We start from the raw sequence: 17,657 nt of genomic DNA, 5'->3' as shown, positions 1-17,657 counted from the left end.
GGAAAGGCAAATATCATGTATCACTTGTATGTGGAATCTAAAAAATGATACCAATGAACTTACTTATAGAACAGAAACAGACTCACAGACACAGAAAACAAATTTATGGTTACCAAAGGTGGAAAGTGAGTAGGGATAAATTAGGAGTTTGGGATTAGCAATACAAACTACTATATATAAAATAGATAATTTTATACAACAGGGTCCTACTGTATAGCACAGGGAACTATATTTAATATCTTGTAATAACCTATAGTGAAAAAGAATATATATGTATAATGAATCATTTTAGAAATTAAAACTACATTGTAAATCAGCTGTACTTCAATAAAAAATTTTGGATCACTCTTATATTTTTCATTTTAGATTGTGGTTTACATGGGGGCACTTTCTCTAAATTTAGGTGTAAGTGTTGACTGGGCTGGCCCTAGATAAACACAGTCCAATTTTAGTACCATACGTATGCACATATATAAAATATGTCAGTATCAAATGTAAATATATATATTTCTTAACACAGTTTCCTATAACCCCTTTTCTTTGTTACCCCCACACTTCAGTAATGGATGCACAACTAGGTGCTCCTCCCCCTCCTCATCTTTTTTCTACCTCCTTGCAGCTTGCACAAGATACAGATTACGTCTTGGCTGCTCTTTGAAAAGAAAAGGATGATGTTCATTCAGTATATAGGAGAGGAGTCTTGTCCTAACTCATTCGTATGTTGGCTGGGTAACCTTGGACAAGACATTTTCTCTCTGAGCCTCAGTTTTTCTTTTTTATCTTTGACTTTGATGAAGGAGGGTATTGGATTTCAAGTTCCTTTCCAATTCTAAAATTCATTCTCTTTTCTGCAATCTAGTATTCATCTTGAGAAGTGTGATCAGGGCTCCTTGGCTCCGACTGTGTTCTGGGTTTCCAGCGTGCACCTAGGTAACCACTTCATAGCATTGCACTCTGAGCCAGCAGGGATGTCTAGATAACTCCTTCAGGTCTCAGCTGTTCTGACTGGCTTTGAAGTCAACCCTTCTGCTGGAATTGCCACGTCATCCTGAATGGAAGCATTGTTAAACATGAGTTCCTGTGTTTTACCTTTTTTCTCACCAACCTCTTTGAAGACAAAATTTCCTACTTACTTTTGTGACCTTTATTATTATTTTTAATAAACTTTTATTTCAAAATGATTTTAAATTTATAGAAAAGCTAAGATAGAACAACGAGTTCCCATACACCCTGTACCCAGTTTCTAATATGAACATCTTACATTCATTTGGTATATTTGTGACAATTAGTGAATTGGTATTAATACATTATGATTAACTACAGTCCATACTTTAGTCAGATTTCCTTTGCCTTTGCCTAACGTTCTTTTTAGGCTCCAGGATCTCATCCAGGATACCACATTACATTTAGTTGTCGTATCTTCTTAAACTCCTCTTGCCTGTGACGTTTTCTCAGTCTCTTTTTTATTCCATTGATAACTTGGACAGTTTTGAGGGGTACTAGTCTTCAGTTGAGATTTGTCTGATGTCTTTCTCAAAATCAGACTGGGGTTGTGGGTTTTGGAGAGGAAGACCGCAGAGGTAAAGTGCCATTCTCATTGCGTCACGTCAAGGGGACGTAGTATCAGCATGATTTATGACTGTTGACGTTAACCTCGACCACCTGGCTGAAGCAGCATCTGTTTGTCGGGTTCCTGCGCTGGGAGGTCACTCCTCCACCCTGTTTTCATATTGTACTCTTAGGAAAGAAGTCACTATGCACAGTCACCTAACTGTCCCAAGGTGGATGTTTCTAATGGCTGTTGTCTTTTTGCCACCAGTTATTCTGGGGCCCAGAATTCTCCTATTTTGTTGACATCTCCTAGGGCTTTGTCATTTAAATCCAGCCAGCATTAAGGAAAAGAGAAGGTGGAGGAGAATGTTTGCTTTTAAAAGCCTTGGCCTGAAAATGGCACACATCACTTCCACTTAACATTCCATATGACACTCATTCATCTGCCAAACCTAACTGCAAGCGAGGCTAGGACATATGGTCTAGCTGGGTGCCCAGGAAAAAGAGGAAATGGATTTTGGAGAAAAATCTAGCAGTATTTGCTACACCACTTTAGAGTACAAAAGGGAACAAACCAAACCTGCATCCCCTCACCATCTAATAACATAGCCATTACTTCGTAAAAAAAAGAAAAAGTGGAAAAACATAATCTTAGAATCAAGGAGAGTCATATAAATGGAAAACAAAATTAACTTCATAGCAAACATTGACCCTGTTTTTCTTATTTCACTGTTGACCTATGAGCATGTATTGAGAAAAGACACTTACTTGGGTGTCAGCATTTGAGAATCTCTGCCGTATATGATGCCTGAACCAGGTTTTGCATCGTTCCCAGAGTCCGCCATGCTGTATTTTTCTCCTCCATCCATTGCTTGCCTGGAATTCCCTTCCTTCTGTTTCTTTGCCTGTGAAAATGCTACTCACTCCTCCAGTGGCAGATAAGGTGCCTTCCCCTAACCTGAAGACAGAATCAGTCCTTTGCTCTTGTGCCATTGCGTCACGCTGCTTCCACCCGTCATTTAATAGCCATCCCACACTAGTATTGCATACACATATGTTTCATGCATTAGACTGGGAGCTCCCTGAGGACAGCACAGGATTTATTAAGATCTCTAAGATAGTCTGAAAAATAAAAAGCATGTCTGTTGGATGCACCCAAGATGCTAGATATCCACAAAAGTGGCCTCATTTTTTAATCTCAATTTTTTTCTTTCTTTCTTTTTTAATTGAAGTCTAGTGGGACTTACAATGCTGTGTTAGTTTCTGGTGTACAGCATAGTGATTCAGTTATACATATATATTCTTTTTCATATTCTTTTTTATTATAAGCTTTAACAAGGTATTGAATATAGTTCCCTGTGCTATACAGGAGGACCTTGTTGTTTATCTGTTCTATATATAGTAGTTAATATCTTCAAATCCCAAACTCCCAGTTAACCCCCTTCTTTCAATACAACAAAACATTTTCTTTTCTTTCCCTGGTCATACAGGTGATCCTCACTTACATGATAACCACATCTTCCTGGTGGCAGTGAGTTGAGCTGAGCCTGGAAAGGCTGATGGGGTTTGATAGATGCTGATACAGGTGCAGGCCTGTCACGCAGACTGTACAGCTTTCTGTGACACATCCTGAGTTCAGGGTATTTGTTTTTTTAGTAGCTGGTCAGCTCCTTTGAAACAGCTGTAGTGTAAGACATTTCGTCTTCATAGATCATCATGTAATTAAAACTCAGACTCTGAGCTCATGTTGGCACTGCTCTTGGGCGGTGGGGGTTGGTGTAAGAGCCTGATGCTCATTATCTTGAGCAGGAGTTACCAACCCGAAGTCCCAGAGTCCCAGCAGGGGGATGGCTTCACCACAGCAAAAGAAGTGTTTAATTACAGCTACAGAAAGAGGAGCAGGAAAAAAATAATCCCTTTCAGGCATTAATGATTCAGCTGCCATGCATCCCATTACCAACCAAAATATGACTTCTTAAAGTGACTTTGTCAAGTTTATTACAAATAAAATATGAATTATAAGAGTTATCCCTTTCCTCAGTTTTTTCCTTTCCATCCTCTACTCTTATTCTGTTGGTTACTTTAGTGACTTTATAAGCTCAATTAGTGTTTTACTAAAACGTAAATCTGGAGACAGTTTGTGTGAAGAATGGTCCCTTTATCTCGCTAACACTGTTTCCTCAATGTTCAGGGGTGAAAAATTGGACCTTAATGAGGGTTTATATTTTTAGAGGGGTTTTAAATTCATACTGTCACATGTATGTATTCACCTGAAATTCTGAGTGATTATAGTTGGCATGGGAATTATTTTTTTCCATTATACAGATAGGAAAACAGCCGCAGATTTTAAGTGACTTGCTCAGGACCCCACAGCAATTGTGGTTCAAGGCTGGCTGCACATTGGGTGAATGTGCCACGTTAGCGCCTGCCTGTCAACCAGTTAGCCTCACATGTTCTTTTTATTTCCTCTGATTATGAAAGTGATCCTCAATTATGATAGCCAAGTCTTCCTGGAGGAGGTGATAATTTGAACTGGGTCTGGAAAGGTTGGTGAGGTTTGATAGACGGTAGGGGTATAGCTTTGTTTGTTTGTTTGTTTGTTTGTTTTTGCAGTGAGGTTAGCTAGCTACCTGCTTCTTCGACATGTCCCTAGTAGATCCGATTGAGGAGCCCATGGAGACAGCATGTTGACAATGAATCCGTTCCTTGATTTCTGCCACTGAGCACAGCAGAAGATTCTCAGGTCAAAGAGCCTTTAAGTCAAGGCTGCTCAAAGTCAACAGAGAATCATGAAAGGGACCTAAAGCTCACTTATTTTAACTTTCAGGTTTTACTGATGAGGGAATTAAGGCCTATGAATTAAATACGTTGAATTTATTTAAGCTGCAGAAATAATACATAGTTATCAATCAGAATGCCTAATTTCCAGTTTAGTTCTTTTCTCAATACCCTGCTTCCTCCTTACCAGTTTTCTTGGCATCTTTTCTTCTTCTTAAGACTGCTTTAAAGAAGACACGTTTATGTAGGCATTGCCTCATGTTCCCAACTATGTGTGATCTAGTCATATGTGCAAAAGGCTAACCACAGACATACGTCATTGGGAGTACGTCCATTCCCAAACAGTTTAATGCACTGAATTTTTAAATAGAATTCTTATTTCAACCCAAGCATCAATAATCATATGATTCCTATTTTTGCCTCAATTTTTATCACCAGAAGCAGCGTTTTTCTTTTCCTACTATTTTTTGTGATATAATTAGGACTATACATGTGCTAGAATAGTCTCATTTTTTGCCCAACACTGAAGTAGAGACAAAGATGGTGGTGATGCTGTAGAGAATGGATTGTTGCTGGCAGCCAGTACCCCAATAAGAAAGCATTAAATATTCATATGAGCTGCTAACCAAAGATCCAAATGTGCTACACAATGGTCAGTTTGGTGATGTAAGTGTGTGGGGAGGTTTTGAAGAAGAGGACCACTTCTAATTCGAAATACTTACAGAAACAGGCATGGCTTGAATATTTTTGGTGGGGGGGGGCACTGGAAAAATGACTGTTGTAGAACTGGGGCTCACTCAGGTGAGGCGTTTACTGAAGGTGAAATCTGCTTCCGCATACTTTCCAGTGGCATCTCATGGCCATGGGGTTTAGCTTTTTCCTGTGGTTCTCATCCAAGCCTGAATTTGATCAGAATTTCAAAACCCGGGAGTTTCTGATAGACAGTGGCCATTCCTCAGAAATAGAAGTCTTCCAGGACATGATTCTGATTGCTGAAAGCTTAGGAATCACAGTGGCAGTTTGATCTGAACAGTGATGCTAGAATGGAACCACAAACTTGGTGGCATCTTGCAGCCAGACACTAGATGTCCAAGGGAGAAAAATAATTCATTTTGTAGCTCACTTCTGTATTTTCCTGATTATTATTAGCTATTTTTTAATTTACATTTGGTTTACTGTTGCAAAATATTATGAATCAGCCTCTAGAAAGAAAAAAAGTAAAGCTATGTTACCAAAATGACCCCTTTCCAAATAGTTATTTCAGTATTTAAGCCACTGGCATTTACGAATGTACTTAGAGAATGTTTTTTGACAATTTGCAAGTGTGCATTATTATAAACAAAATTAAAACTTGAATAATAATTTCATTTTGTTTTGCAGAACCCCAGCTGAAAGGAATTGTGACAAGGTTATTCAGCCAGCAGGGATATTTTCTGCAGATGCACCCAGATGGTACCATTGACGGGACCAAGGACGAGAACAGCGACTACAGTAAGGAACATTAGCTTCTTGCAAACCAATTACAGTCAAATGTATGGCCCAGTGTATCTTAGACTTGAAGCATGGCCAGGCTGCCTTTGAAACTGTTTAACTGCTAGGAAGTTAGTATCTTTTCCTTTATTCTTTTTTGCTGTGATTACGTATAGCAAAGAGAAGGGAGAGAGAGGTTATGTACTCACTAAGAACGGAGGAGGCTTGAAGGAGTTTTAACTGGTCAGTGGACCAGAATATCCTTTCACCCACAGTTGTAGGCAGGATGATGTTAAATATTTGTAGGAACAAGGGAGACTTTCCTGCACAAAATGGTATTTTATTCCTGGAACCAAATAGTAAACATGTTATAATAATCTTAGAACGTCATTTCTAGAAGACTAAAATTACTTCTCAAGATAAACATTGAATATATACATATATACATTGTGTGTTATTTTGATTGAGGGCAAAATTATTTAAAAAGAAAACTATATTAAAATATTATGATATTTTACAGTATATATAATAACAAGATAATAAAGACCAATAGATCTGTAATTTTGCTTATAATTTTTTGAAAAAATGCAAATATTAAAAGATTATTGATAATATCTCTGGAAATAATGTTTGACAAATTTAAATGTAGAGTTGACAGGTTTGATAACTAAACAAAATCATCAAGATCTGACAGAGTACATCTGCATTTCAGAAGAATTTTGAATACAAGTTTCAGAGTCAAGAATGATCACTCTGAATCTTTCAGCTTCTGCATAATCATATACAGATACCTGGGGGGGAAATTTGTGTTACTCTAAAATTGTGTCATATTGTTCCCTAAAGTTTGTCTGTATTCACTGATAGAGGTTTAGTGCTGATCACGTAGTAAATGCTCATTAAACATATATCCAGTTGAGTTGTCTTCTGATGGATGTGATTTTTGTGGTCAGACTGACATTCTACCAAACTGCGTAAGATAATATAAGAAGCCTGATACTTTATGGTAAAATATCTTTTGAGATAAAAATGAAGATCTGAGGAAAGATCTGTAATTCCTAGAGTATGAAAATGCTCTTGTCCACCCCTTCTAAATTTTTCTTTGTTCACTTAATGTTGCACATTACAAAATACGAATTACAGTCAAGAAGAGACCTTGTTATAGAGAATTTTATCCTAGTTTTCTGCAAAGTAGTTGATTAGCTTATTGTGGTTTGCACTGTTGGTTTGCATTTGTGGGAATGCAGTCTTTAAACGATTTAAGTTTCTAACTAACTGAGTACAGAAGAATGAGGATGCTTTCCTCTCCATGTCAAATTTTCACGTATTGCATCTGTACTTGAATGTAGATTTAGCGAAGCTACAGGTATATATGGAAAGAATCAAGGCTGTTGCTTAGCTGTGTCACCCGTGCTATCTTGAGATACCCTTCAATCTGGTTTCTTTCTCTATAAAATCAGGCGACTGGAGATGATAATATGCTCTGGTCAGCACCATTCACCCAACTTAGAAAAATTTGAAAAATTGGAAATTGATGAAGATTGATTCAATCTTCAAGTAAAGCCAAATAGCCATGCCCAGCACAGGATGCAACTGTAATCCAGACAGCTGTCCTGCAGGTGCATAACATTTATCCTGGGGCCGTGGTAGAAAGGTGAGGATCAAAGTGTGGGGTCAGCTACACAAATCCTTCCTTCCCTGCTTCTAGAAAAATAATCGGAAAGTGCTTTCTCTGCTGATGCTGAGTCAATGGCTAGTGTAGCTCCACACCCACATATACATACATACATTTATACACATACATATGTGTAGTAAAAAAATATATATAGGCATGATGGCATTATGCATAACACACACAGACACTGAGGGTGATACATTTTGTCAAATAGTTTTAGCAACTGTCAAAATTCACATTTAAAATGTCTAATTTTTTTTTACTAGGATAAACTACTACACACACTTTTGTATATATGGGTATTAAAAGGAGTTTAGATACATAAAAATAATAAGACTGAGATACATTCATCTGGATACCCAACCCCTAGCTTAAAACTTAGTTAAAAACATAAGTAGGTATGAAGCCCTTGGGTGCTCTTCCTGGTGGAGAACTCTTTTCCCTTCCATACCAGACATGACAATTACCCTGAATTTGGCTTTTTAAACATTTCCATGCAGTTTGAGAAATATATGTTTTCATATATCTATATAGTCATCCTTAAATCATTCCTAGTATTATTTTGCATGTTTATTAACTTTTTATGAAAGGAGCATTACTGTATACACTTTTATGTCTTTTTCTTCCCCAATATTATGGCTGTGAGGTGTATGTATGTGATATATTTGCTTTATATCATTAATTTTCATTTTTTAAAGTATCCTATTGCATGAATATGCCCAAATTTATTTATCCATTCTCTTTTTGGTGGATAATTATCATTTCTATTTTAAGGTGATTGCAAATAGTGCTGCTAAAATACTTCTTGTAGATGTTGAAGAGGCCTTCCCTGACCATCCTATGTAAAATCATCCATTTCACCTTGGCCCTGTCTATTCTGATAGCCCAGTATTTTTTTCTATTCATGGCTCCTGTGATGGCCTGACATACGGGTTGGGTTGTTGCTGTTTGTTTATATTTGATCTTCCTCCCAGGAGAATCTAAGTTTCATAAGTGAGGAGATTTTGTTTTGATCTTGATATATCTTTCTTTAAATACTCTCCCCACCTACATATTTTTTTAACATTTTCTTTTGAAATAATTTTAGACTTCAGAAAAATTACAAAATAACCCAGGAAATTTCTGTGTACTCTTCACCCAGCTTCTCCTAATAGGTACCACTTTATGGAACAACAGTACAATTTTTGAAACCAGGAAATTAACATTGGTACAATACTATTACCTGAGCTATAGACTTTATTCAGATTTCGCCAGTTTTTCAACTGCTTTATTTTTTTTTTTGATCCCCTCACAAAGATATTTTAATTAAGAAGTTTCCAGTGAAAACAAGTAATTTTTACTTATATCTTCTCTGAGTATGGATTGGAGTAAAAATATCAGAGAAGAATTTAAATTCAACTCATTTTTTTAATAGAAAATTATAAACCTCTAAGTTGTTCAAATGCCTTTTCTTTTTCTACTTTGTGTGGGCAGGAGTAAAAGCTTTTGATTGTTTGAAAAAAAAATCTTGTTACTATGAGCATCTGTCAGAAGTGTGTTGTTTGGTTCAGTAGACATTATTAGGTCCAACCGACCTTACCATAGTGTCTTGGATTGAATTGATAAGACACCTGTTCTTTTGTTCATGAAGAAAAGACTAATTACATGTAATTGAGTACAAAACCAAATGGGTTTGTCAGCAGCAACAGATAAAAATCTCTGCAAATGTAATGCTAACAAAAGATGCAAAACTGTGTTGGAACACTGGCACAGAAAAAGACAATTGTAGTTTGGAGAGTATTAATAGGAATATTTTACATAAAATTAGAAAGGTAATTATTCTGTTCCACTATTACCATAGAAGATACATTTGAATAGGTCAAGCATACTGGGGTGAAAACAATTAAGATATTATAACCAAATGCATTGTTCACTTTTTCTCTGAACGAAAAAAAACATTAAGAGCTGAGCTGCCTCGTAAGCGAGTACAGTGATGAAACTGGAGCTGTTCAAGCAGATGCTGTACTGGCACTTGTAAAGAAAGGGTTTACAAGAAAACCCCTTTGATGTAGGAGTGGAGATGGTGGTGGTTGGCATAACCTCAAAAGTCAGTGACTTTTAAGGTCTCCTTCAGTCTTGAGATTCTTCTAAAAATTATTTTGTTGAATACGTAAGATGAGTACATGCTACAAAATTGTAAAGGCAGCAAAAAAGGACATACAGTCGAAAAAGAGCCAAACAGTGCTTGACAGCCAGGATTTGGCTTGGCACTGCCAGCAGGCCTTGTGCACTTCTGTTGAGCATAAACAGTTCATCAAAAGACCAGATCGGACAAGGCCACTGTGACCATGATGGATCAGGACAAAAACAGGACTACTCTGTAATCACGTATCAGCACAGACAAAAACAAGAAAGTTGTCCAAACCACAGAATGATCAGATCTTTCTCTATCCTGGCTTATATGGGTGGCTGCTGCTTCATCACCCAACACAGAGCCTTGGTCTCTTCTTCTTGTCTTATAGATAAACATTATTAAGATAGCCAATTACAGGATTACACCTGCTTCCTTAGAGCATCCAATCTGGAGTAAATCTGCTTGCTTTCTTAAAAATCACTTAACCCAAGACCAAATCCTGGAAGTCCTTTCTTACAGCTTACTAATACACCTCTGTTCTGCTGTGGTGTATAATTTGCCTCTTTGCTGAGAGTCATTAAACCCAACTTTGTTCAACCAATTTGGCAGGAAGACATTTATTGTCCCTCCTCTCTCTGCCATCTGGCCGCATTTTTTGGTATTCTTCCAGATGCAGTGGGTGCATTAACAACACATACAATATTATATATCTATTTCTGTACTGTATCTGTATCATATTTATCAGTCTGTCTGTCTGTCTATCTATCTATCTATCTTGTTTACTACTTTTTTTAACTTAAAATGTATCTACAAGACTTTTCCATATTAGTACATATTTAAATGGGATCATTGATTTAACTTAATTTCCCACTGAAGGACATTTCAGGTCTTTCTAGTATTTTGCTAATGCAAACTATACTGTAAACAATATCCTGTACAGAAGTCATGCTCTGTGTGTGCAAGTGTATTTATAGGATGGCTACTTAGAAGAGGAATTGCTGGGTCAAGGTTTTGTGCTTTTATCCTTTGGAAACATACCTATTTGCTCTCCATTGTACAAATTTCCACTGAGAGTGGCTATTTCTTTATCTTCTAGTCAACACAATGTGTTATTAAACTTTTGGTTCTTTGTTACCTAAAAATACAAACTTTAGTTCTTATTATAAGTTAGGTTGAGCACTTGTTCAAGTATTTTAAGAGCCATCTGCATTTCTTTTTCTATAAAATGTCTGTTTATATCTGTTTTATAACATGTCTGTTTTATCATTTGCAGGAAGTCTGTTCCTATTTTAAAACTCAGCTCATTGTTATCTGAGTTGCAAATATCTTTACTCACTTTGCTGTTTGTCTCTGAATTTTTTTGCCATGCTTTATTTTATTTTATTTTAAATATGCTTTCATGCCCTCAGCTTTTCTTTCCTATTTTGAAAAGTTTTACTCATTCCAAGATTATAAAAGAACTCTCCCATATTTTAGTAAAGAATAGCTTCATTTTTATAACTTGTATTTAATTAATCTAGAATTTATTGATTGATTTTTGATTCTAGGCCTCTAATATTTTGTGTTCCTTGCTACCAATTACAGATACAAATACAGTTTCTTCAGATTTTTATGAATGTATTAAATCCACCATGAGTTAAGCATAAAAAAACATATTTCAAAAGAGTTTCGGAAATCCAATTGGAAATTAAAAAATTTAGTCATCCAGCTATGTTTTCTATACAAAACCAAACATATGATGTTTTGATACCACCAGTCACAAGTAGATAGACATAGCCAAAGCCAACAGAAGCTCTGTATGTATTGCAGAATGATGAACGAAAACATGATCCAAATAGTTAGTTGGGGAAATTCATTAAGGATGTGAGGGATCCTGCAAAGGATTATGAAGGTGTCCTGTCTTCCTAACAAGGGGCCTTTCTGGACATGGAGCTAATCTCTTTCACCTACTCAGACATACACATTATAGTAGTGATGGGAGAGCAAAGGCTATGCCGTATCCAATTATAGGGATATTATTTTCTTCTATTGTCATCTATACTTCAAGAATATATCGTCGGTTTGTATGTGTGAAATCACACCTACAAGCTGGATGAAAAGAAGAAGAAATACATGTGTTAGCCTGCTGATTTTCTGTAAGCAAGGTTATTTACATATTCCTGAACAACACTTTGGCACATGTAATGTTGTTACTCTTATAGTGGCATGCCTTTTCAAGAGCAAAATTAATATTCAGCCTTAGCTTATGAATGTAGTTACTTCTCTTGATTTTTTTTTTTTCGTAAATAAAGGAAAAATATTGCCTTTTGATTTTCATAGCTAGAAGAAAAGTAATGGGCATTTGTTTGAAATTTGTTTCTGTCAACTGTGTTTTAATTTTAAAGACTATTCCTTCAAATATTTCCAAGTCCGGCTCTTTCTTTTAATAGCTCACCAACTCACATAAAGTCATAAGGAAATAGCTCCTCAAACTTTTTTTGACCTTGGCTTTGTATCCTCTCTAAGTTGTATTTCTTTTTGATCCTAAGACTTCTGCCTTCGTGTGTCCATCTGATCAGTAAAGTAAAACATGAACCGTTTAGAAATTATCCTTCTTCTGAGGTGCTCCATGACGACTTATGGGCATATTTATAAGCAGGATACATAGTGGTTAAGAATCTTAGAGGAGCCACTCCACCAAGTGTATTCCTAGGAGAGGGGAGGACTGAGGTTGTGTTTATTCCTGGCTGTGTGAGATGACATTTGCTTTAGTCTTGGGCAAATCAGGTAAACTTTCTCAGATTTAAACAACCTCTGATTTTACAAAATGAGAGTAACAGAGAATCTGTAAGCTGTTTATAGCCTTTCCTTGAATTTTCATATAGAAGTAAATGTATGCTCAGAAAAACTGATCGACAGATTCCATTTCCATAAATACCATTTGTTCAGAAAGGTATGTTACTGGCAGGAAATCTTCAGTTTGCAAATCCCGATGTGATCTTCTCAAGGTGTATATAAAGAGCTGGAGAGTCATAGACATGAGAGACTGAGCCAGAATGGAATTCAGACAATCTGACTTGAGATTCAATGCCTTGGCATTAAGTATTTAATTTCTTCCTACCTTAATTCCCTCATTTGTTAAGGAGGGATAATAATAGTACTTGGACCATATGGTTGTTGTGTGGATTAAATGGGTGATCATAAAAAGTGCTTATAATAATGCCTGAACGTAGTTGAATGTTGTCAGTTGTTGTTGTTATTATTCTCATCAGTAGGGATAAGAGTCCTTGTTTGCAAGGAGCTTATACACATTGACCGTTTTAACAGAAGAGGGATTCTGAGTGGTAGGAACTCTTGTTACATGAAAGAATTTAAAAATACTTAGCTGGGGGTGGGGTGGGGTGGGGTGGGTCTTGAAGTGCACTCTAAGTTAGTGGTTCCTAAAGTGTGCAGACCCTGGACCACCAGTTTCAGCGTCATCTGAAAACTTGTTGAAAAACACGTTCTTGAGCCTCGTCCTAGATGTGCTGAATCAGAAACCCTGGGCTGGGGCTTAGCAATCTGTGTTTTGGTAAGTCCTCTGGGTAGTTCTGATGCACTGCAGGAGGTATGAAGGGCCACTCTCCTCTGCACCCAAGATTGGGAGTCTTCACCTTTGCTAATGAAGCAATCTCTGTTTGGGGACTGTCATACTGAGTTCTATGGGAATCTGATTCCTAACGTAATAGGGAAAGCACAGGTCTGCAGGTATACTGAAAAGCATACTGAAATTTGGACTTGCTGTTAGCTCAAACGTGTGGAATCTATTCCATTTTGATTAATTTCTTGGACAGAGTCAGAGCACAATTCTAGACAGATATGTGATCAAACACAGGACTGCGGAGTTACCAAAGAAAGCATATATAATGATATGAGTAAGCCTGTACTGCATAGTTTTATGTCTTGGAACTTCTACACATGCTAAGTCCTTTGCATGAAATGGCTTCACCAATCTTACCTGCCTGGTAAATCACTCTTACTTACTCTTCAGAACCCTTCAAAACTCTTACCTCCTTGGTCAGCGTGAAGGCTTCTGCAGCTGTCCCCTCAGCTGCCACCCTCACACAGTACCCTGCATTGCTTACTTCACTCTACTGCCTTTGAACCATGTGTGTACTTTTATGGTTGCAGAAGTTACATTAGACTGCAGTTCCTTATCTGCATTTGTGTTTCGCCTGTTAGAGTGTAACGTCTTTATTTGTCCTTCTGCCTAGGACAGCAGTGGACATTTTCCAAGATCCAGGTCTGGAGGGCTGTGCAGGTGTGTTTCATTTAGCTGGCATACTTTAGGGGGGAAAAAAAAAGGAGTATATTCAAGCAATGGGTGCACCTACTTTTCCCCACATTTTCCTCCTACCTGCCTCGTCCCTAAAGACTTCTGAGTTTGGGATACCTCATGTTTGTGAAATCAAAATAGAACAAAACAAACAAACAAACACCCCCCAAAAATACCTTCAAAGGAAGAGTATAAACCACTTCAGTATCACCAAGTGTAAGACAGAGTAGCTTGGGCCGTGAGTCAGACAGCCTGGTTTCCAGTCCAGGTCCTGACCCTAGTCAGCTGTATGATCTTGTTTAAGTCATGGAATCTCTCTGTTCCTTGAATTTCTGTTCTGTAAAATGAGATTTTGGAAAAGATCATCTTCACCCTTGTTGATAGATCTGAAACTTAGAAAGCCTGTAAGTTGGCAGTGTTTGTTTTTACCTTTGAAAAACCTGAAACTTAATTTTTTAAACATATTACAAAAAAGGGGCAAAATTGTGAGAACCGATAAGTGCAATAATTTTTGCACCGAATTTGAAAACAGTAGTGAATTTACTCTACCTTTAAAATATATACTGGATGTGACCACTTCTTAATAACCCTATTGCCACTCCCTAGTCCAAGCTGCTCTCATCTTTGGACTATTGCAGTAGCTTCTTAACTAATCTTGTCCCGTAAGGCTTTCCCCCTCAATCTAGTATCCACACAGCAGCAAGTTAAAACAGGTCAGATCAACTGATTTCTCTACCCATTGTTTCATCACACACCCTTAGGGGTAAAAGCCAGATTCGTCCTATGACCAGTTAACTTTTACATAATCCTGCCATTAGCTCCTGATGGTTCTCTCTCCTCTTTCTTTTGACTAGTCTTCCAGCTATTCCTTTAACACATCAATTATGTTCCCTCCACAAGGCATTGATACAGCTCTCAGCATCTTCTAAAATGTCCTTTCTCCAAGTATCTAAATAGCCCACTCCCTCATCTTCATTCCCTTACTCAAAAGTGAAGCCTTTTCTCATGGAGGTCTTTTCTGGCTAATCTGTATATGTTTCAAACCCTATCTTCCAACACTTCACTCTCTCTTGGCAACCTGATTAATTTTTCCCCTCTCGACCACTTACCATGATATAATACATTTATTTTATGATGTCTGTCCTCCCCTAAAGTGTTGCCCGTGTATGTACTACATGTTTTCCTCATTCATACTTGCTTATGCTATTTGTTTCCACTAATTATGTCATCCTCTGAAAATAAGACCGATTGCCTTTTGTCTTTGAGAACTTTTTCTGATTTTTAAAACCGGAAGTCCTGCTTTTTCTTCTGCATACACTGTACATCTCTTAAAATATTTATGCAGTTTCATTTGTATTGATGTATTTATTTTCTTTAAGTTAAAAGTTCCTTTAGGACATTGGCTAAGTCTGACTTATCTTGGTGTTGGCATGTAACAAGACGTTAATAATGAGTAGTGGCTTAATAATGGATAGGGGTAGGTTAATTCATAGTAAAAACAGTATCATCAGACGACCATTTAAATTTAAAGGCTTAATTAGCGTATAAGCTGTACAGGGCCAGGGAACATGGTCTGTGTTTTGCATTGTTGTAACCCCCGTACCTAGAATAGTGCCTGGCACATACTAGGTTTTCAGTATTTGTTGAATAAATGAATAAAAGTGAGTTCTCAGAACCACCTCATAAAAAGTGGATATGATTTTGTCAGATAACACCTAGTTTGAAGGATTAATGCAAATTAAATCCTGTTTCTTTGTTTGTTTGTTTTTCTTTTGAGAATGACAGCATTTTAAGAGACTTCAAAGGATGGGTAAGGAAGTCATTTTCCATTATGAAAATAAGAAGAAAATTGAGTATGCTTAGTCTGGAAAAGTGAACTCTATAGCAATAATAGTAAAAGAAGACACCACTCTTGCACAGTTTTAAGTATATCTTCAAAGTGTTATGTGAATATATATTCATAGTAATAATTACAGAGGTATCAGTTCCTGAAAGTATGTAAATGGTACATTTACCCAGAAGGGAGGGAGCCGTTGCTTTTACTATTCGACTAGGACCAGCAGCTAAATTTAAACTTGTGTTTTAGGAAAAAGAAAATATATACTCAGGGCTTTAAAGGCAAGAAAAAAGAGGAGCCAGGGGGTTCTTGAAGTAGTGGAAAAGGGTATTAGAGTTGTGATGAATTAGAGATTGTTAAAATCTTCCCGAAATTACCTGATTCCGAGGCTCTGAGAAGTGAGTTGATTTGCTCAAGATAGAGTAAAAAAAATTCAGTTCTGTTATATCCGTATCTTTGTTCCTTCCTATGAATAAGATATTGCTTGAGAGATTATTCAGATTTGCCTGCATTCTCAGACCTAACAGATTTGAATTAATGGGAAGATTTTCATTAATGGAATTGGGATTTGTTAAATGTGGCTGGTTTGATGAAGCATTGTCTGTAGCCACCTACTAAATAAGGGCTAAACTTTATTTTCATGTGGACCAGTATTTCCCAGAGCATACTACTGTGAAGTATAAAAGAAGAACTATGTACTTTCAATGAGGGATTTTCAAAATAAAATGGTAACCTATGTGCCAAGCATTATTTCTTAATGTATGAGTTTGGGCCGTATTAGATAATAATAGGTAATATTAACTGAGTACTTTCTAAAGTGTCTAGTACAGATATGAAAATTTTATTTACTTAAGGGTTATAGCAGTCCTATAAAGCAGGTAGTGTAATTTGAAGACGAGTAAATTGAGGCATAGGCAGTTTGACTAATTAGCCCATGGTCATGCAGTTATTAAATGGCAGACCCGAGATTTGAACTCAGTGAATTTAGTTCCAGAGTTACTGCTTTTACCATTCTATGCTGACTACCCAATTTCTCTTTCCTCGTTAATATTTCTTAGTGCATCAGAAACATTCCCTTAAACCATACCAGTACATTCTTCTCACAACACTTTAATAGAAGTATTATGAAGGGATTATGACTTATAAAATATTATGGTGATTTGCAGGCTAAACATTGAATCTGAAAGGATTGTTTTCTTCAGTATGTTTGATGTATATTAACTATAAATTACAACTTTTCTGGAAATAGTAAGCTGTTATACAATAACTTCAAAGATTATAAATAATCTGGGTTTTTTTTCATATATCTGACTTAGGAAGTTTGAGGCGTGTAGGCTGTGTGTGTATGTGTTTCCATGTATTATGCAGTAGCCTAGCTGGAGTGATACTGAGTAGGCATCCAGCCAGCATCCAGTGAGGTTGCACTGCGTACGTCTGCTTTCCCTGACACTGAGACAGAATGTAGAGCACATACCCTTGTCAAAATATGTCTGTACAGCATTACTAAGCCTACTCCATAGTATTATAATTGAATTTTTAAAAATGTCCTAAAGAAAGCTTCTCCTTGCTTCCTCTTACTTAGGTATTGGCAGAGGGATCGTTTTTGTTGTTGTTTTAGTCTGTACCAGGGATCAGTCCTGATCCTTGGGGAAGCAGTGTGGTGGTGGGAATAGTCCACAGGATTTTAGAGACAGACAATTAAGGATATTAATGGATATTAGTATACATTTCTCCACTTACTAGCTGCATAAACTTGGGCAATTGGCTTTGAAACCATAGTTTCTCATCTGCAAAATGGGAATTATAGGTAAAGACTTCAAGTATATAATTTACCCTCTTGGAAGGAATTGCTTTGGAAAGTCTAAAGAGGAGAGAAATCTCTGCTGTCTGAAATTTGAGCAAGAGTAACTTCAGGGAAAATTTGAGCAGAGCTCTGAGGAGC

At 36.9% G+C, this 17,657-nt stretch overlaps 1 protein-coding gene across 6 annotated transcripts in view; it reads left to right on the top strand.

Moving 5' to 3' along the window:
• FGF12 (fibroblast growth factor 12) overlaps positions 1 to 17,657 on the top strand; it is a 502,610-nt gene that overhangs the window by 312,887 nt on the left and 172,066 nt on the right. For all 6 annotated transcript variants that reach the window (XM_006200956.4, XM_006200955.4, XM_006200954.4 and 3 more), the window contains one exon: positions 5,710 to 5,820. In XM_006200956.4, the coding sequence (XP_006201018.1) occupies positions 5,710 to 5,820 (111 nt within the window). The remainder of the gene's footprint in view (positions 1 to 5,709; positions 5,821 to 17,657) is intronic.

Source organism: Vicugna pacos, chromosome 1 (genome assembly GCF_048564905.1).
Source record: "Vicugna pacos chromosome 1, VicPac4, whole genome shotgun sequence".
NCBI lineage: Eukaryota > Metazoa > Chordata > Mammalia > Artiodactyla > Camelidae > Vicugna > Vicugna pacos.
Note: the sequence above shows the minus strand (reverse complement) of the source record. Positions and strands in the feature narration are given on the sequence as shown.